General features: G+C 49.1%; 1 protein-coding gene and 1 pseudogene across 1 annotated transcript; both read left to right on the top strand.

Annotated features, from left to right (window-relative positions):
• Positions 1 to 283: 283 nt before the first annotated feature.
• LOC141974366 (uncharacterized) lies at positions 284 to 2,314 on the top strand (annotated as a pseudogene).
• A 13,456-nt stretch (positions 2,315 to 15,770) lies between these two features.
• On the top strand, positions 15,771 to 16,450 carry A3GALT2 (alpha 1,3-galactosyltransferase 2). Its single transcript, XM_074934042.1, is given in 3 exon segments — positions 15,771 to 16,204; positions 16,206 to 16,275; positions 16,277 to 16,450. Coding segments are annotated over 3 exon segments (630 nt in total). The 5' UTR covers positions 15,771 to 15,818.
• The last annotated feature ends 5,273 nt before the right edge of the window (positions 16,451 to 21,723 follow it).

The raw sequence follows: 21,723 nt of genomic DNA, 5'->3' as shown, positions 1-21,723 counted from the left end.
ACTTAAAGGGCTCTTAAAATCGATTTCTGTACTCCTCCATGGATGAGGGGATTAGCGCTGAAATTGACCTTGCCGGGTCAAATTTGGGGTTGCAATTTGACGGTATTGGCATCCGGGAGCTATCCCAGGTGCTCCATTGTGACCGCTCTGGACAGCGCTCTCAGCTCAGATGCACTGGCCAGGTAGACAGGAAAAGGCCCATGAACTTTTGAATCTCATTTCCTGTTTGGCCACCATGGCAAGCTCTAGGTGAGTGCAGATCTCATCAGCAGAGGTGACCATGATGGAGTCCCGGAATTGCAGAAGACCTCCAGCATGGACCAAACGGGAGGTACAGGATCTGATCGCTGTATGGGGAGATGAATCTGTGCTATCAGAACTGCATTCCAAAAGATGAAATGCCCAAACATTTGAAAAAATCTCCAAGGGCATGAAGGACAGAGGCTATAACAGCAGTGCTGCGTGAAACTTAAGGAGCTCAGGCAAGCCTACCAAAAAACCAGAGAGGCAAACAGTCGCTGGGGTCAGAGCTCCAGACATGCCGCTTCTATGATGAGCTGCATGCCATTCTAGGGGGTGCAGCCACCACTACCCTACCCCTGTGCTTTGACTCCGTCAATGGATTATCACGCAACAGGGATGCACATTTTGGGGACAAGGAAGATGAGGAGGAGGAAGAGGAGGTTGAAGATAGCGCACAGCAAGCAAGCAGAGAACCCATTTTTCCCGAGAGCCAGGAACTCTTTCTCACCCTGGACCTGGAGCCAGTACCCCCTGAACCCACCCAAGGTGGGCTCCCGGACCTGCTAGGAGGAGAAGGGACCTCTGATGACTGTACCTTTGTAAATATAATACATGGTTTAAAAGCAAGCGTGTTTAATTATTAATTTGTGGCCAGTACAGCTACTGGAAAAGTCTAAGGTGCCACAAGTACTCCTTTTCTTTTTGCGAATACAGACTAACACGGCTGTTACTCTGAAACCTGGAAAAGTCTGTTAATGTGTCTGGGGATGGAGTGGAAATCCTCCAGGGATATCTCCATAAAGCTCTCTTGGATGTACTCCCAAAGCCTTTGCAAAAGGTTTCTGGGGAGGGCAGCCTTATTGCGTCCTCCATAGTAGGACACTTTACCACGCCAGGTCAGCAGCACGTAGTCTGGAGTCATTGCATAACAAAGCATGGCAGCGTATGATCCCAGTGTTTGCTGGCATTCAAGCAACATCCATTCTTTATCTCTCTGTGTTATCCTCAGGAGAGTGATATCATTCATGGTCACCTGGTTGAAATAGGGGAATTTTATTAAGGGGACATTCAGAGGTGGCCGTTCCTGCTGGGCTGTTTTCCTGTGGCTGAACAGAAATCTTCCCTGCTGTTAGCCATGCTAACAGAGAATTGGGTATGTGTGCATGTGGGGGGGTTAGTTGGGTTTGTGCTGCACATTAACCTGGAAACCGCAGCCCCTCCTTTTAAATGGCCAACCCATTTTAAATGGCCAACCCAATGGCTATTCGGTATGGGAAATGAGGGCGCTGCTGTTTGAAACCATTCCCACATGTTATGAAGGTTAAAGAAGCCAAACGACTGTGGCTTACCATGGCTGCCTGCAAGCCGAATTCTGTTGCCCACCGTCCCTGCATGTGTGATCTCTCACACCATACTGGCAGGCCCTCAATATAAGAGGCAAAATGCGACCTTGTACCAAATGCACATGTGCTATGTAATGTTAACAGCAAGGTTCACCCTGAAAAAGTCTACCCATTGTTCTCTAAAATGTGTCTTTTTAACTACTACTCTCCCTTTTTTTCCCTCCCGCAGCTGCAAATGTTTCAACGCTCACATTATCATCTCCTTCCCAGAGGCTAGCGAAGATTAGAAGGCGAAAAAAACTCACTCGCGATGAAATGTTTTCTGAGCTCATGCAGTCCTCCCACACTGAAAGAGCCCAGCAGAATGAGGGGAGGCAGACAATGTTAGAGTCCAGGAAAGCACAATATGAACGCAAGAACAGGTGGCGGGTTGAAGATAATGAGTGGCAGGTTGAAGATGATAGGTGGTGTCACATTGCTGACAGAAAGCAGGAGTCAATGCTGAGGCTACTGGAGGATCAAACTGATATGCTCCAGCATATGGTTGAGGTGCAGGAAAGACACAGACAGCCACTGCAGCCCCTGTGTAACCAACCGCCCTCCTCCCCAGGTTCCATAGCCTCCTCACCCAGATGCCCAAGAGCATGGTGGGGGGCCTCCAGGCACCCAGCCAGTCCACCCCAGTGGACTGCCCAAGCAACAGAAAGCTGGCATTCAATAAGTTTTAAAGTGCAGTGTGGCCTTGTCCTTCCCTCCTCCTCCACCCCTCCTGGGCTACCTTGACAGTTATCCCCCTATTTGTGTGATGAATTAATAAAGAATGCATGAATTTGAAACAACAACGACTTTATTGCCTGTGCAAGCGGTGATCGAAGGGGGGAGTGGAGGGCGGTTGGCTTACAGGGAAGTAGAGTTAACCAAGGGGGCAGGTTTTCATCAAGGAGAAACAAACAGAACTGTCACACCGTAGCCTGGTCAGCCATGAAACTGGTTTTCAAAGCTTCTCTGATGCGCAGTGCTCCCTGTTGTGCTCTTCTAATCGCCCTGGTATCTGGTTGCATGTAATCAGTGGCCAGGCAATTTGCCTCAACTTACCATTCCCCCATAAACTTCTCCCCCTTACTCTCACAGATATTGTGGAACACACAGCAAGCAGTAATAACAATGGGAATATTGGTTTCACTGAGGTCTAACCGAGTCAGTAAACTGCACCAGCGTGCTTTTAAATATCCAAATGCACATTCTACCACCATTCTGCACTTGCTCAGCCTATAGTTGAACAGCTCCTGACTACTGTCCAGGCTGCCTGTGAACGGCTTCTTGAGCCATGGCATTAAGGGGTAGGCTGAGTCCCCAAGGATAACTATCGGTATTTCAACATCTCCAACGGCTATATTCTGGTGTGGGAAGGAAGTCCCTTGCTGCAGCTGTTCATACAGACCAGAGTTCCTGAAGATGCGCGCGTCATGTACCTTTCCCGGCCATCCCACATTGATGTTGGTGAAACGTCCCTTGTGATCCACCAGTGCTTGCAGCACCATTGAAAAGTACCCCTTTCGGTTTATGTACTCGCTGCCTTGGTGCTCCAGTGCCAAGATAGGGATATGGGTTCCGTCTATGGCCCCACTACAGTTAGGGAATCCCATTGCAGCAAAGCCATCCACTAGAACCTGCACATTTCCCAGAGTCGCTACCCTTGGTAGGAGCAGCTCAGTGATTGCATTGGCTACTTGGATCACAGCACCCCCACAGTAGATTTACCCACTCCACATTGATTCCCGACTGACTGGTAGCTGTCTGGCATTGCAAGCTTCCACAGGGCTATCGCCACTCGCTTGTGAACTGTGAGGGCTGCTCTCATCTTGGTATTCTGGTGCTTCAGGGCAAGAAAAAGCAAGTCACAAAGTTCCATGAAAGTGCCCTTACACATGCGAAAGTTTCGCAGCCATTGGGAATCATCGCAGACTTGGAACACTATGTGGTCCCACCAGTCTGTGCTTGTTTCCCGGGCCCAGAATCGACGTTCCACAGCATGAACCTGCCCCATTACCACCATGATGTGCACATTGCCGGGGCCCGTATTTTGAGAGAAGTCTGTGTCCATGTCCACTCTCCTCACCACGCTGCCATCGCCTACTTGCCTGCTTTTGCAGGTGCAGCTTCTGGTTCTGCATATACTGCTAGATAATGCACGTGTTGTTTAGAATGGTCATAACTGCCGCGGTGATCTGAGCGGGCTCCATGCTTGCCGTGGTACGGCGTCTGCAGGAGATCCCAGTGGCAGCAGAAGCAACGGGTGGATGACAATGCTGACAGCAATATGGCTCCCACATGGAAAATGGCGCAAAACGATTGGTGGCCGTTGCTTTCATGGAGGGGGGAAGCAAGGGGTAGGCTGGCAGCAGATGGTGCAGTACGATTGCTAGCTATCATCATCTCCTGGGTGCTTGTGGTGCTGCTGGCTGGGAGAGGAGCCTGAGGCATAATGGCCCCTTTAAGAATTGAACTCACAACCCTGGGTTTAGCAGGCCAATGCTCAAACCACTGAGCTATCCCTCTGCCAATATTCCAGGCAGGACCTGAATCTCCATTAGACAAATGTTTCCCGGGCCCAGAATCGGCATTCCACGGCATGAACCTGCCCCATTAGCACCATGATGCCTGCATTGCCAGGGCCCATGCTTTGAGAGAAGTCTGTGTCCATGTCCTCATCACTCTTGTCGAGGCTGACGTCACCTACTCGCCCAGTTTCGCTTTGCCAGGTTCTGGTGCTGCATATACTGCTGGATAATGCGTGTGGTGTTTAATGTGCTCCTAATTGCCAAAATGATCTGAGCAGGCTCCATGCTTGCCGTGGTATGGTGTCTGCACAGAAAAAAGGCGCTGAACAATTGTCTGCTGTTGCTTTCACAGAGGGAGGGAGGGAAGGAGGGCCTGATGACATGTACCCAGAACCACCCGCGACAATGTTTTTTGCCCCATCAGGCATTGGGATCTCAACCCAGAATTCCAATGGGCAGCGGAGACTGCGGGAACTGTGGGATAGCTACCCACAGTGCAACACTCCGGAAGTCGACGCTAGCCTCAGTACTGTGGAAGCACTCCACCGAGTTAATGCACTTAATGCATTTAGAGCATTTTGTGTGGGGACACACACAAACGACTATTTAAAACGATTTCTAAAAAACCGACTTCTATAAATTCAACCTAATTTCGTAGTGTAGATATACAGTGAAATAGTGTTTCCTAATATCCAACCTAGACTTCCACCACTGCAACTTGAGACCATTGCTCTTTGTTCTGTCATCTGCCACCACTGAGAACAGCCAAGCTCCATCCTCTTTGGAACCCCCCTTCAGGTAGCTGAAGGCTGCTATCAAATCCCCCCTCACTCTTCTCTTCTGCAGACTAAATAAGCCCAGTTCCCTCAGCCTCTCCTCATAAGTCATGTGCCCCAGTCCCCTAATTCTTTTTGTTGCCCTCCACTGGACTCTCTCCAATTTGTCCACATCCTTTCTGTAGCAGGGGGAGGGGGCAAAACTGGACGCAATACTCCAGATGTGGCCTCACCAGTGCCAAATAGAGGGGAATAATCACTTCCCTCAATCTGTGGACAATGCTCCTACTAATGCAGACAGTTGACAAGAAGGTGTGAGGATACTTAACATGGGGAAATAGATTCAATATGTGTAATAACCCAGCCTCTCCCAGTCTCTGTTCAAACCCAAGTTAATGGTATCTAGTTTGCATATTAATTCAAGCTCAGCAGTTTTTCATTGGAGTCTGATTCTGAAGCTTTTCTGTTGCAAAATTGCCACCCTTAAGTCTTTCACTGAGTGTCCAGAAAGCTTGAAGTGTTCTCCTACTGGTTTTTGAATGTTATGATTCCTGATGTCAGATTTGTGTCCATTTATTCTTTTGCATAGAGACTGTCTGGTTTGGCCAATGTACATGGCAGAGGGACATTGCCTGCACGTGATGCCATATATCACATTGGTAGATGTGCAGGTGAACGAGGCTCTGATGGCGTGGCTAATGTGATTAGGCCCTATGATGGTGTCCCCTGAATAGACATGTGGACACAGTTGGCAATGGGCTTTGTTGCAAGGATAGTTTTCTGGGTTAGTGTTTTTGTTGTGTGGTGTGTGGTTGCTGGAGACTATTTGCTTCAGGTTGGGGGGCTGTCTGTAAGTATGTCTCCCAAGATCTGTGAGAGTGAGGGCTCATTTTTCAGGATAGGTTGTAGATCTTTGATGATTCACTGGAGAGGTTTTAGTTGGGGCTGAAGGTGATGGCTAGTGACGTTCTGTTATTTTCTTTGTTGGGCCTGTCCTGTAGTAGGTAACTTCTGGGTACTCTTCTGGCTCTGTCAGTCTGCTTTTTCACTTCAGCAGGTGGGTATTGTAGTTTTAAGAATGCTTGATAGAGATCTTGTAGGTGTTTGTCTCTGTCTGAGGGGTTGGAGCAAATGCGGTTGTATCTTAGACCTTGGCTGTAGACAATGGATCGTGTGGTGTGTCCTGGATGAAAGCTGGAGGCATGTAGGTAAGCATAGCGGTCAGTAGGTTTCCGATATAGGGTGGTGTTTATGTGACCATCGCTTATTAGCAGAGTAGTGTCCAGGAAATGGACCGCTTGTGTGGACTGGTCCAGGCTGAGGTTGATGGTGGGATGGAAATTGTTGAAATCCTGGTGGAATTCCTCAAGGGCTTCTTTTCCATGGGTCCAGATGATGAAGATGTCATCAGTGTAGCACAAGTAGAGTAGGGGCATTAGGGGACGAGAGCTGAGGAAGCGTTGTTCTAAGTCAGCCATAAAAATGTTGGCATACTGTGGGGCCATGCGGGTACCCATAGCAGTGCCGCTGACCTGAAGGTATACATTGTCCCCAAATGTGAAATAGTTGTGGATGAGGACAAAGTCACAAAGGTCAGCCATCAGGTTTGCCGTGACATTATCAGGGATATTGTTCCCGATGGCTTGTAGTCCATCTTTGTGTGGAATGTTGGTGTCGAGGGCTTCTACATCCATAGTGGCCAGGATGGTGTTTTCAGGAAGATCACCGATGGATTGTAGTTTCCTCAGGAAGTCAGTGGTGTCTCGAAGATAGCTGGGAGTGCTGGTAGCATAGGGCCTGAGGAGAGAGTCCACATAGCCAGACAATCCTGCTGTTAGGGTGCCAATGCCTGAGATGATGGGGCATCCAGGATTTCTAGGTTTATGGATCCTAGATAGCAAATAAAATACCCTTGGTCGGGGTTCTTGGCATGTGTCTGCACAGATCTGTTCCTCTACTTTTTCAGGGAGTTTCCTGAGCAGATGGTGTAGTTTCTTTTGGTAACCCTCAGTGGGATCAGAGGGTAATGGCTTGTAGAATGTGGTGTTGGAGAGCTGCCTAGCATCCTCTTGTTCGTATTCTGACCTATTCATGATGACAACAGCACCTTCTTTTTCAGCCTTTTTGATTATGATGTCAGAGTTGTTTCTGAGGCTGTTGATGGTGTTGTGTTCAGCCCCAGGACCGACCCCGGGGGCACTCCGGTTGATACCAGCTGCCAACTAGACATTGAGCCGTTGATCACTACCCATTGAGCTGATGATCTAGACAGCTTTCTATCCCCATTATAGTCCATTCATCCAATCCATATTTCTTTAACTTGCTGGCAAGAATACTGTGGGAGACGATATCAAAAAGTTTGCTAAAGTCAAGGTATATCACATCCACTGCTTTCCCCATATCCACAAAGCCAGTTATCTCACCAGGCAATCAGGTTGGCCAGGCATGACTTGCCCTTAGTGAATCCATGTTGACTGTTCCTGATCATCTTCCTCTCTTCCAAGTGCTACAAAATGGATTCCTTGAGGACTTCCTCCATGATTTTTCTGGGGACTGAGGTGAGGCTGACTGGTCTCTGGTTCCCTGGATTCTCCTTCTTCCCTTAAGATGGGCACTATATTTGCCCTTTTCCAATTGTCCGTGATCTCCCACAATCACCGCGAGTTTTCAGAGATAATGGCCAATGGCTCTCCAATCGCATCAGCCAACTCCCTCAGCACCCTCGGATGCAGTGCCTCTGGCCCCATGGACTTGTGCATGTCCAGCTTTTCTAATTAGTCCTTAGCCTGTTCTTTCACCACTGAGGGCTGCTCACCTCCTCCCCATACTGTGCTGCCCAGTCCAGCAGTTTAGGAGCTGACCTTGTCTGTGAAGACCAAAGCAAAACAAGCATTGCATACTTCAGCTTTTTCCACATCATTTGTTACTAGGTTGCCTCCCCCATTCAGTAAGGGTCCCACACTTTCCCTGACCTTCTTGTTACTAACATACCTGTAGAAACCTTTCTTGTTACCTTTTATATCCCTTGCTAGCTGCAACTCCAACTGTGCTTTGGCCTTCCTGCATGCTCGAGCAATATTTTTATACTCCTCCCTAGTCATCTGTCCAAATTTCCACTTCTTGTAAGCTTCCTTTTTGTCTTTAAGATCACCAAAGATTTCTCTGTTAAGCCAAGTTGGTCACCTGCCATATTTGCTATTCTTTCTGCACATCGGGATAGTTTGTTCCTGCGCCCTCAATAAGGCTTCTTTAAAATACAGCCAGCTCTCCTAGACTCCTTTCCCCCTCAGATTAGCCTCCCAGGGGATCCTGCCCATCAGTTCCCTGAGGGAATCAAAGTCTGCTTTTCTGAAGTCCAGGGTCTGTATTCTGCTGCTCTCCTTTCTTCCTTTTGTCAGGATCCTGAACTCAACCATCTCATGGTCACTGATGCCCAGGTTGCCACCCACTTCTACTTCCCCTACCAATTCTTCCCGATTTGTGAGCAGCAGGTCAAGAGGAGCATGGCCCCTAGCTGGTTTCTTCAGCACTTGCACCAGGAAGTTGTCCCCAGCACTCTCCAAAAACTTCCTGGATTATCTGTTCACTGCTGTATTGCTCTCCCAGCAGATGTCAGGGTGATTGAAGTCCCCCATGAGAACCAGGGCCTGTGATCTGGAAACTTCTGTTAGTTGTCTGAAGAAAGCCCCATCTACTTCATCCTCCTGGTAGAATCTCCTTCCTTAGAGGTTTTTAAGGTCAGGCTTGACAAAGCCCTGGCTGGGATGATTTAACTGGGAATTGGTCCTGCTTCGAGCAGGGGGTTGGACTAGATGACCTTCTGGAGTCCCTTCCAACCCTGATATTCTATGATTCTATGATTCTAGTCTGGTGGTCTAGAGCAGATGCCCACCATGACATCACCCTTGTTGCTCTCATCTCTAAACTTAGCCCAAAGACTCTCAACAGACTTTTCTCCAGTTTCATATTGGAGCTCTGAGCAATCATACTGCTCCCTTACATACAGTGCAACTCTTCCATCTTTTCTCCCCTGCCTGTCCTTCCTGAACAGTTTATATCCATCCATGACAGTACTCCAGTCATGTGAGTTATCCCACCAAGTCTTTATTATTCCAATCACATCATAGTTCCTTGACTGTGCCAGGACTTCCAATTCTTCCTGCTTGTGTCCCAGGCTTCTTGCATTCGTGTACAGGCACCTAAGATAACTAGCCGATTGCCCTGCTTTCTCAGTATGAATCAGGAAGCCTCCCCTGTTGCACCCTCCTACTTGTGTTTCCTCCTGGTATCCCACTACCCCACTTACCTCAGAGCTTAGGTCTCAACACCCAGTGAGACTACTTTAAAACCCTCCTCACTAGGTTAGCAAGCCCACCTGCAAAGATGCTCTTCCCTCTCTTTGTTAGGTGGATCCTATCTCTTCCTAGCAATCCTTCCTGGAACCACATCCCATCATCGAAGAATCCAAAGCCCTCTCTCTGTCACCATAACCACACATTTACCTCCACAATTCAATGGTACCTACCTGGGCCTTTTCCTTCAACAGGGAGGATGGACGAGAACACGACTTGTGCTTCAAACTCCTTTATTCTTCTTCCCAGAGCCGCATAGTCTGCGGTGACCCCCTCAAGGTCATTCTTGGCAGTATCACTGGTGCCCACGTGGAGAAGTAAGAAGGGGTAGTGGTCCGAGGGCTTGATCAGTCTCGACAAACACTCCATCACATCCTGAATTCTAGCTCAAGGCAAGCAGCACACGTCTCAAGTTTCACAGTGTGGATGGCAGATGGATGTCCCCGACCACTACCACCCATGCAGAGACACACTCAGCTCACTTGCATGAATGCTTTCTAAGCCACTCATGAATTATACAGAAACACCAGCAAATACCTCCTGGGCCCCAGCCTTGCACCCCAGAAAGGTACTGCCTTGCACTGCTCAAGGTGTTCTCTTGAACAGTGCAAGCTCATTAATTAGTTCAGCTCTTGGTCAAAGGATAGTGGACATGCACCAGCCTTTGTAATCTGAGCAGGTTCCCCAAGCACTTTAGACAAACTCACTTGTAAGGATAAAACATTAAAATGAGTTTATTAACTGCAGAAAGATGGATTTTAAGTGATTATAGTGTTAGGCACAGAGGTCAAAGTTGGTTATGTAAGAAATGAAATCACAGTCTAAATTCTAAACGTTATCAGACGAAGCAATATTTGAATCAAACAACTTCCCCCGCCCCTCCCCCCCTGGCTGTTGCAGGAAGGTCACAGTTCTTAACACAGGCTGAAATTCTTTGTTCAATCTCCTCAGACCAAAGTCTTTTCTTCCAAAGGTTCTTGTTGCCTTCAGAGTAGGTGGGGAAGGAGAGAGGCCAAGTGGTGATGTCACTGTCCCTCTTCCAGCTGCTAGAAAGCTCCTTGCTGTATCACCGGGGTTAGGCTGCATCCATCATGCACCTGCCCTCTGAGGAGTCTCGGGGACGGCCATTGGGAAGTGGATTCCCCTTAACAGGCCATCAGCACCTGTCTGGCCCATCTCAATGTAAATCTGTCTTGGCCAGTGCTAGTTGCTCCTTTGCCATTAAGAGGCAGGCTGTGGGTGTTTTCCATTTGCCACACATTTCGGTAACAAATACAGCAACACTTCCTAACTTCACACACAAGGCTAGTACCCACAATGCAACAGGAGAGCAATGTTCCACACATCAAGACTTTTTTCAATGATACCTCACCCAGCATACTTTGCACAAAACATACCATAAGCATATCACTGTGGTGAATGTGGGGGTTCCAGAGTGCTATTTTGAGGTACAGTGTGTCACACCCCATAGTGCACCTGTCTGATTCTTGCTGTGCTCTAAGGGTGAGAAATTCATGCCTCAGATCCTAGCATGAAGCATGAGGGTTTAGCCCTGTGGGTCACTGGCTTCACTTGTCTCTCTGCCTTTCATTACTTCAGCTTCTAACTTGGGCAATATCCTCAGTGGAACTAAGGGTATGTCTACACTACAAAATTAGGTTGAATTTATAGAAGTCAGTTTTTTATAAATCATTTTTAAATAGTCGATTGTGTGTGTCCCCACTAAGCGCATTAAGTCAGCATAGTGCATCCACAATACCATGGCTAGCGTCAACTTTCGGAGCGTTGCACTGTGGGTAGCTATCCCACAGTTCCCGCAGTCTCCCCTGTCCATTCTGGGTTGAGCTCCCAACGCCCGATGGGGCAAAAACATTGTCGCGGGTGGTTTTGGGTACATGTCGTCAGTCACCCCTCCCTCCATGAAAGCAATGGCAGACAATCGTTTTGTGCCTTTTTTCCGTGCGGGCGCTATACTGCTTTCAGCAGACAGTGCAGTAGGACTCCTCACCGTCATCATCGAGTGCTATGAATCCACCTCACAGGTCCTCTATATGACCGTTGTCATCCGCCGCTTCCGCTGCAACTCTGCTCAGCTGCTCTTGTCTCGCCATACCATGGCAAGCATGCAGCCCGCTCAGCTGTTGTGTCCTGGCAGCAGACGGTGCAGTAGGTCTGCAAAACTGGTCATCCAACACCTGCAACTCTGCTCTCCTGCTCATGCCATACCATGGCAAGCATGGAGACCGCTCAGATCACCATAGCAGTTATGAGCATTGTAAACACATTGCGCATTATCATGCAGTATACGCAGAACCAGAACCTGCAAAAGCAGGCAAGGAGGCGATGGCAGCGCGGCGACAAGAGTGATCAGGACATGGAAACAGACTTCTCTCAAAGCACAGGCCCTGGCAATTTCACCATCCTGGTGGCAATGAGGCAGGCTCATGCATGAAATGCCAATTCTGGGCTCGGGAAACAAGCACAGACTGGTGGGACTGTATAGTGTTGCAGGTCTGGGATGATTCCCAGTGGCTGAGAAACTTTCACATGCATAAGGGCACTTTCATGGAACTTTGTGACTTGCTTTCCCCTGCCTGAAGCACATGAATACCAAGATGAGAGCAGCCCTCACAGTTGAGAAGCGAGTGGCAATAGCCCTGTGGAAGCTTGCAACGCCAGACAGCTACCGGTCAGTTGGGAATCAATTTGGAGAGGGTAAATCTACTGTGGGGGCTGCTGTGATGCAAGTAACCAACACTATCAAAGATCTGCTGATATCAAGGGTAGTGACCGTGGGAAATGTGCAGGTCATAGTGGATAGCTTTGCTGCAATGGGATTCCCTAACTGTGGTGGGGCCATAGACGGAACCCATATCCCTATCTTGGCACCGGAGCACCAAGCCGGTGAGTACATAAACCGCAAGGGGTACTTTTCAATAGTGCTGCAAGCTCTGGTGGATCACAAGGGACGTTTCACCAACATCAATGTGGGATGGCCGGGAAAGGTACATGACGTGCGCATCTTCAGGAACTCTGGTCTGTTTCAAAAGCTGCAGGAAGGGACTTTATTCCCAGACCAGAAAATAACCGTTGGGGATGTTGAAATGCCTATAGTTATCCTTGGGGACCCAGCCTACCCCTTAATGCCATAGCTCATGAAGCCGTACACAGGCAGCTTGGACAGTAGTCAGGAGCTGTTCAACTGTAGGCTGAGCAAGTGCAGAATGGTGGTAGAATGTGCATTTGGATGTTTAAAAGCACGCTAGCGCAGTTTACTGACCTGGTTAGACCTCAGCGAAACCAATATTCCCACTGTTATTACTGCTTGCTGTGCGCTCCACAATACCTGTGAGAGCAAGGGGGAGATGTTTATGGCAGGGTGGGAGGTTGAGGCAAATCACCTGGCCGCTGGTTATGCGCAGCCTGACACCAGGGCGGTTAGAAGAGCACAGGAGGGTGCGGTGCGCATCAGAGAAGCTTTAAAGACCAGTTTCATGACTGGACAGGCTACGGTGTGAAAGTTGTGTTTGTTTCTCCTTGATGAAACCCCCCGCCCCTTGGTTCACTCTACTTCCCTGTAAGCTAAGCACCCTCCCCTCCTCCCTTCGATCACCACTTGCAGAGGCAATAAAGTCATTGTTGCTTCACATTCATGCATTCTTTAGTAATTCATCACACAAATAGGGGGATAACTGCCAAGGTAGCCTGGGAGGTGTGGTGGAGGAGAGAAGCACCGGGAGGGGTGGTGGAGGCAGGAAGGACAAGGACACACAGCACTTTAAAAGTTTAAAACTTTAAAACTTATTGAATGACAGCCTTTTGTTGCTTGGGCAATCCTCTGGGGTGGAGTTGCTGGGTGGCCGGATGCCCCCCCACCGCGTTCTTGGGCATCTGGGTGAGGATGCTATGGAACTTGGAGAGGAGGGTGGTTGGTTACACAGGGGCTGTAGCAGCAGTCTGTGCTCCTGCTGCCTTTCCTGCAGCTCAACCATACGCTGGAGTGCATTAGTTTGATCCTCCAGCAGCCTCAGCATTGAATCCTGCCTCCTCTCATCATGCTGCCGCCACCTTTCAGCTTCAGCCTTCTCTTCAGCCCGCCACTTACTCTCTTCAGCCAGCCACCTCTCCTCCCTGTCATTTTGTGCTTTCCTGCACTCTGACGTTGTCTGCCTCCATGCATTCATCAGTGTGGGAGGACAGCATGAGCTCAGAGAACATTTCATCACGAGTGCGTTTTTTTTACCTTCTAATCTTCACTAGCCTCTGGGAAGGAGAAGATCCTGTGATCCTTGAAACACATGCAGCTGGTGGAGAGAAAAAAAAGGGACAGTGGTATTTAAAAAGACACATTTTATAGAACAATGGGTACACTCTTTCATGGTAAACCTTGCTGTTAACATTACATACACAGCGCATGTGCTTTCGTTCCAAGGTCGCATTTTGCCTCCCCCCACCACGTGGCTAGCTCCTCCCCCCTCCCCATGGCTAAGAGTGGGGAACATTTCTGTTCAGCCACAGGCAAACAGCCCAGCAGGAACGGGCACCTCTGAATGTCCCCTTAAGAAAAGCACCCTATTTCAACCAGGTGACCATGAATGATATCACTCTCCTGAGGATAACACAGAGAGATAAAGAACGGATGTTGTTTGAATGCCAGCAAACATACACTGCAATGCTTTGTTCTACAATGATTCCCGAGTATGTGCTACTGGCCTGCTGTGGTAAAGTGTCCTACCATGGTGGACGGAATAAGGCTGCCCTCCCCAGAAACCTTTTGCAAAGGCTTTGGGAGTACATCCAGGAGAGCCGCAAATGCCAGGGCAAATTAATCATTAAACATGCTTGCTTTTAAACCATGTATAGTATTTTAAAAGGTACACTCACCAGAGGTCCCTTCTCCGCCTGGCGGGACTAGGAGGCAGCCTTGGGTGGGTTCGGGGGGTACTGACTCCAGGTCCAAGGTGAGAAACAGTTCCTGGCTCTTGGGAAAATTGGTTTCTCTGCTTGCTTGCTGTGAGCTATCTATAACCTCATCATCATCATCATCATCTTCTTCGTCCCCAAAACCTGCTTCTGTGTTGCCTCCATCTCCATTGAAGGAGTCAAACAACACAGCTGAACCCCCTAAAATGGCATGCAGCTCATCATAGAAGCGGCATGTTTGGGGCTCTGACCCGGAGCAGCTGTTTGCCTCTCTGGTTTTCTGGTAGGCTTGCCTCAGCTCCTTAAGTTTCACAAGGCACTGCTTCAGCTCCCTGTTATGGCCTCTGTCCTTCGTGTCCTGGGAGATTTTGACAAATGTTTTGGCATTTCGAAAACTGGAACGGAGTTCTGATAGCACGGATTCCTCTCCCCATACAGCGATCAGATCCCGTACCTCCCGTTCGGTCCATGCTGGAGCTCTTTTGCGATTCTGGGACTCCATCATGGTCACCTCTGCTGATGAGCTCTGGCCAGCGTGGCAACCTGCAGGTGACCATGCAAACAGGAAATTGAAATTCAAAAGTTTGCGGGCCTTCTCCTGTCTACCTGGCCAGTGCATCTGAGTTGAGAGTGCTGTCCAGAGCGGTCACAATAGAGCACTCTGGGATAGCTCCAGGAGGCCAATACCATCTAATTGCATCCACAGTACCCCAAATTCAACCCGGCAAGGCTGATTTAAGCGCTAATCCCCTGGTCGGGGGTGGAGTAAGGAAATCGATTTTAAGAGTCCTTTAAGTCGAAAAAAAGGGCTTTATCGTGTGGATGGGTGCAGGGTTAAATTGATTTAACGCTGCTAAATTCGACCTCAACTCCTAGTGTAGACCAGGGCTAGGAGGGTGGTGAAGCACTGGAATGGGTTCCCTAGGGAGGTGGTGTAATCTCCATCCTTAAGAGGTTTTTAAGGCCTGGCTTGACAAAGCCCTGGCTGGGATGATTTAGTTGGTGTTGGTCCTGCTTTGAGCAGGGGTTTGGACTAGATGACCTCCGGAGGTCTCTTCCAACCCTAATCTTCTATGAGTCTATGCTGTTGGCTGAGTGATCACAGCACATGGAGGGAATTGCTGCTTGTCAATAGCATGGCATTGTAAGAGACAGCCAGGGAGGAGAGTTAAGGAGGCACAGTGGTCCTACAGTTCCGGGTTGCACTCCTGGAATATGTCACAGAGGGTTCTCTCTTACTCTGAAGCATCAGGTTGAGACAGGATATTGGGCTGGATGGACGAAGACCCAGAGCGTCAAAGGGATTCCAATGTAAAATAGGAGCCAAAAGAACCTTTAGGATCTGGGCCCAATAGTCTGGCCTGACCCATTTGGCAAGTGGCAATGGAAGAACCAGGCTAGAAGGATGAGGGTTTCAGCTGGTGGGGCAGAAGGTGGACACCAGATGAGATGGCCCAGTGGTCTGATCCCTGCCTGGTCCTGAACCATGGGACCATCCTTCTTCCCTGGGCAGTCCCAGGTGCCTGGGGCCAGCCTGGCCCCCTAACCCTCTGCCACCTCTTGTGCAGGTACCTGGCTAAGTGTCTGGAGCATTTCCTGGTGACGGCTGAGGAACACTTAATGGTGGGCTGGAGGGTGATCTACTACATCTTCACAGACAGGGTGGGTGCAGTGCCGCGGCTCCGCCTGGCCACGGAGCGGCACCTGAGGACCCTGATGGTGGAGAACCAGAAGGGCTGGCAGGATGTCTCCATGATGAGGATACATTGGTTCACCCAGGGCCTGGACCCTGCTATCTGCAGGGAGGCCCAGTAAGTTTTCTGCCTGTATATCGACCAGTTCTTTGTTGGAGCCTTCGGGCTGGGAGCGCTGGCCGAGTCCGTTGCCCTGCTCCATTCCTATTTCGACTGGTGGACCTGCTTCTCCTTCACCTCTGCCCGAAACCTCAGACCAGCTGCCTTTCTGGGCCCAGGTGCAGGGGACTGCCACTACCGTGCAGCAGTGTTCAGGGGTCATGCCCACAGTGAAGAACCTGACGGAAAGCTGCTTCCAGAACAAGAGGAATGGTGTGGAGGCCCCGCTGGCATGACGAGAGCCACCTCAATAAGTACTTCCAGCTGCACAAGCCAACCAAGATCTTGTCTCCGGAGTACTGCTGGGATGAGGCCATCGGGCCATGTGGAGACATCCACATCTCTAGGCTGCTGTGGGCCGAGAAGCAGCGCAGCGTGGTGCACCCGACAGATCAATGACTCTGCCAGCAAGAGCCCCCAGGGGGCACGTGGCTGGAACCCAGCATGGGGACTTGGGGAATGTCAACTAGGGCGTCGCTCGCTTCATAGCTTCTGTCGGCCCAACTCACCTCCCGATGGCGGGGCTCCTGGAATCCCTCCATTCCCTCCACAACTCTCCTGTGTGTCACCATCCACTGCCCTTCTAGTTCAGGGACTCCTAGACTTCCTCCCCTTCATTCCAGGGGCTTTGCGTGCCCCCGATTCCTCCTCCCCTCCATCCCAGGCTCTCTGTGCCTGCCCCATTAAGCCCCATCCCCTCATGCCACACACGATTATTTCTTTTCTTCTTGTCTGGGAAATGTCATTCAGGGTGTCAACAGGTTGGACTCTGCTGGGAGGATAAGCAGAAGATGGAATGAGGTGTGTGTTACTGAGAGGTGTCGAAGGCCTATCAAGTGGATTTTTGACCTATTACAGAGGTGTCTGGGGCTCCATGTGTCCCCCATTTCCCTCTTCCCATTTTTCACCAAAATCAATAGGGTTCTGCTTGTCGACTCCTAGACCAATTTCTGCAGTTTTGGAATTGATCAGAGATGGTGCTCCTGAGTCACCATGTGATAGACAGACAGACACAGACATGCCATCAAGCTGAGTGTAGGGCTGTTAAGACAAAGAATTTGGTACTGATGGTAAATACTTCAAAAATATGTAACATGCATGATTTTTGGAAGAAACTTTGGTACAGACTAAGAGTGGTAACAAAGAAGTCCTGTAAGAATACTACTTCTCAGCTAGTACCTGTAAACAGGCTTAGAGCTTGGCAAGGCAGAGAAAGCATAACCAATCTAGACTGCTGTGTGGAAGGGGAAACTGAGGCACACCACCTCATGGCCTTTGTGGCTAAATGCCAAGACATCTACATTCTACAGGATATTAATATATACTTTGTATTAACAATGCTGTACTCTAAAAGGCTTTCAGTCAACTTGGAAAAAGGTACCCAGAACTTCGCAAAAACATCTGTAGGTGACAGTACAATTTTTGGTAACACTGAGAAATTAGATAACCAGAGGAGGCCGGTGGCACCTTAAAGTCTAACAGAGATCTTTAGGCACACTGCCTTTGCATTGGTCAGTAACCAACCCTCCAGCAGTAATTGAAGGGGAGAGGTGTGACGCTATACCCCATATTCTTCATAGAAATATTATGATATAAATATGGCATAACTAAGATATGTTTTATGCAAGGTGGGTCATGTAAGGTATCATTGGAAAGGTTATGTTTTACTGAATATGATTATCCTATTTGTATACATGTATCATTTCTGTATCTGAAGTTAGGAATATTGACTATGTAATAATTACAACTGTGGTTACACCTGGGAAATGCCCACCAGACACTATGCAATCAGCCTGGAAGAGCCATTAGGAATGAAAATAGGTTTTTGAAGACGCTGATCTCTCATCTTCCTGGAGTTCCTTCCTGTGAACCTTACAAGTAAACCTTGTCTCATGGTTGCTCTAACACTGCAAGGTCATCTGATGATGTCGCCTGGTACGGAGTACCACCTTAGACTCTGCTGGTATTTTTCCACTGGAAACAAAGGAAACAAATTATATAAATTCTATTTAAGGCTGGGAAGTGAGTCAATCATGGCTCTTCTCCTCTGCCTCCCCGCCCAAGAAGGGAGACTGCTGAAAACACCTGAAGAAACAAAAACAACAAGGAGGTGTTTTTAAGGTGGCACCTTAAAGACTAAGGGTATGTCTACACTGCGAAATTACTCCGATTTTACAGAAGTCGATTTTTGGGAACAGATTGTATAAAGTCGAGTGCATGCGTCCACTAAGCACATTAATTCGGCGGTGTGCGTCCACAGTACTGTGGCAAGTGTCAACATTCCAAGCAGTGCACTGTGGGTAGCTATCCCACAATTCCTGCAGTCCCTCCTGCCCATTGGAATTCTGGGCTGAGCTCCCAATGCCTGATGGGTCCAAAAATTTGTTGCGGGTGGTTATGGGTAAATGTCATCAGTCAACCCTCCCTCCATGAAAGCAACGGCAGACAATCATTTTGCACCCTTTTCCCTGGATTGCCTGAGCAGATGCCATAGCACGGCAAGCATGGAGCCCATTCAGCTCACCGCAGCAGTTATGACCATTGTAAACACCTCACACATTATCATGCAGTTTATGCAGAACCAGAACCTGAAAAACCAGGTGAGGGGGCGACAGCAGCGCGGTGACGGAGTGATGAGGACATGGACAGATTTCTCTAAAACCGCGGTCCCCGGCAATTTGGAGATCATGGTGTTAATGGGGCAGGCTCATGCCGTGGAACGCCGATTCTGGGCCTGGGAAACAAGCACAGACTGGTGGGACTGCATAGTGTTGCAGGTCTGGGATGATTCCCAGTGGCTGAGAAACTTTCGCATGCGTAAGGGCACTTTCATGGAACTTTGTGACTTGCTTTCCCTTGCCCTGAAGTGCCAGAATACCAAGATGAGAGCAGCCCTCACAGTTCACAAGTGAGTGGCAATAGCCCTGTGGAAGCTTGCAACTCCAGACAGCTACCAGTCAGTCGGTAATCAATTTGGAGTGGGCAAATCTACTGTGGGGGTTGCTGTGATGCAAGTAGCCAATGCTATCACTGAGCTGCTGCTATCAAAGGTAGTGACTCTGGGAAAAGTGCAGGTCATAGTAGATGGCTTTGCTGCAATGGGATTCCCTGTGGTGGGGCTATAGCTGGAATGCATATCCCTATCTTGGCACCGGACCACCAGGGCAGCCAGTACATAAACCGCAAGGGGTACTTTTCAATGGTGCTGCAAGCACTGGTGGATCACAAGGGACGTTTCACCAACATCAACGTGGGATGGCAGGGAAAGGTTCATGACGCTCACATCTTCAGGAACACTGGTCTGTTTAAACCGCTGCAGGAAGGGATTTACTTCCCAGACCAGAAAATAACTGTTGGGGATGTTGAAATGCCTATAGTTATCCTTGGGGACCCAGCCTACCCCTTAATGCCCTGGCACATGAAGCCGTACACAGGCACCCTGGATAGCAGTAAGGAGCTGTTCAACTATAGCCTGAGCAAGTGCAGAATGGTGGTAAAGTGTGCATTTGGACGTTTAAAGGGTTGCTGGCGCAGTTTACTGACTCTCTCAGACCTCAGCAAAATCAATATTCCCACTGTTATTACTGCTTGCTGTGCGCTCCACAGTATCTTTTGACTTTAAGCTTTTGACACGGTCTCCCACAGTATTCTTGTCAGCAAGTTAAGGAAGTATGGGCTAGATGAATGCACTATAAGGTGGGTAGAAAGCTGGCTAGATTGTCGGGCTCAACGGGTAGTGATCAATGGCTCCATGTCTAGTTGGCAGCCGGTGTCAAGTGGAGTGCCCCAGGGGTCGGTCCTGGGGCCGGTTTTGTTCAATATCTTCATAAATGATCTGGAGGATGGTGTGGATTGCACTCTCAGCAAATTTGCAGATGATACAAAACTGGGAGGAGTGGTAGATACGCTGGTGGGGAGGGATAGGATACAGAAGGACCTAGACAAATTGGAGGATTGGGCCAAAAGAAATCTGATGAGGTTCAATAAGGATAAGTGCAGGGTCCTGCACTTAGGATGGAAGAATCCAATGCACTGCTACAGACTAGGGACCGAATGGCTAGGCAGCAGTTCTGCGGAAAAGGACCTGGGGTGACAGTGGACGAGAAGCTGGATATGAGTCAACAGTGTGCCCTTGTTGCCAAGGAGGCCAATGGCATTTTGGGATGTATAAGTAGGGGCATAGCGAGCAGATCGAGGGATGTGATCGTTCCCCTCTATTCGACACTGGTGAGGCCTCATCTGGAGTACTGTGTCCAGTTTTGGGCCCCACACTACAAGAAGGATGTGGATAAATTGGAGAGAGTCCAGCGAAGGGCTACAAAAATGATTAGGGGTCTAGAGCACATGACTTATGAAGAGAGGCTGAGGGAGCTGGGATTGTTTAGTCTGCAGAAGAGAAGAATGAGGGGGGATTTGATAGCTGCTTTCAACTACCTGAAAGGGGGTTCCAAAGAGGATGGCTCTAGACTGTTCTCAATGGTAGCAGATGACAGAACGAGGAGTAATGGTCTCAAGTTGCAATGGGGGAGGTTTAGATTGGATATTAGGAAAAACTTTTTCACTAAGAGGGTGGTGAAACACTGGAATGCGTTACCTAGGGAGGTGGTAGAATCTCCTTCCTTAGAGGTTTTTAAGGTCAGGCTTGACAAAGCCCTGGCTGGGATGATTTAACTGGGAATTGGTCCTGCTTCGAGCAGGGGGTTGGACTAGATGACCTTCTGGGGTCCCTTCCAACCCTGATATTCTATGATTCTATGATCTGTGAGAGCAAGGGGGAGACGTTTATGGCGGGGTGGGAAGTTGAGGAAAATTGCCTGGCCACTGATTTTGCCCAGCCAGATACCAGGGCGATTAGAAGAGCACAGCAGGAAGTGCTGTGCATCAGAGAAGCTTTGAAAACGAGTTTCATGACTGGCCAGGGTACCGTGTGACACTACTGTTTGTTTCTCCTTGATGAAAACCCGCCCCCTTGGTTGACTCTAATTCCCTGTAAGCCACCTGCCCTCCCCGCTTCGATCACAGCTTGCTTGCAAAGGAAATAAAGTCACTATCATTTAAAATGTATTCTTCATTAATTGATTATAAAAATAGGGAGATAAATCAAAAGGTAGCCTGGGTATGGTGTCTGAGGAGGGTAGGAGGGAAGGAAAAGGCCACTTCAAAACTTCTTGAATGACAGCCTTCTGTTGCTTGGGCTGTCCACTTGGGTGGAGTGGTTGGGTGCCTGGAGCCTCCCTCCACCCCGCATTCTTGGGCGTCTGGGTGAGGAGGCTATGGAACTTGGGGAGGAGGGAGGGCGGTTAAGCAGGGGCTGCAGCGGCAGTCTGTGATCTTGCTGCCATTCACGAACATCCACCAGACACGGGAGCATTTGATCCCGCAGTAGCCTCAGCGTTGCCTCATGCCTCTTCTGATCTTCCTGCTGCCACCTCTCATCTCGATCATCCCTCCTGTCCTCACGTTCATTGGCCGCTTTCTTGTACTGTGCTACTGTGTCCCTCCACACATTCTGCTGAGCTCTGTCAGTGCCAGATGACTGCATGAGCTCAGAGAACTTTTCATTGCTTGTGTGTTTTTTTCGCCGCCTTATCCGAGATTCCCTCCTCCGTCCCAGAGGCTGACTTGAAACATTTGCAGCTGTGGGAGGAAGAAAAGGGAGTGAAGTATTTAAA

This window comes from Natator depressus, chromosome 18 (assembly GCF_965152275.1).
Source record: "Natator depressus isolate rNatDep1 chromosome 18, rNatDep2.hap1, whole genome shotgun sequence".
Lineage (NCBI taxonomy): Eukaryota > Metazoa > Chordata > Testudines > Cheloniidae > Natator > Natator depressus.
This window is presented reverse-complemented; position numbering and strand designations above follow the sequence as displayed.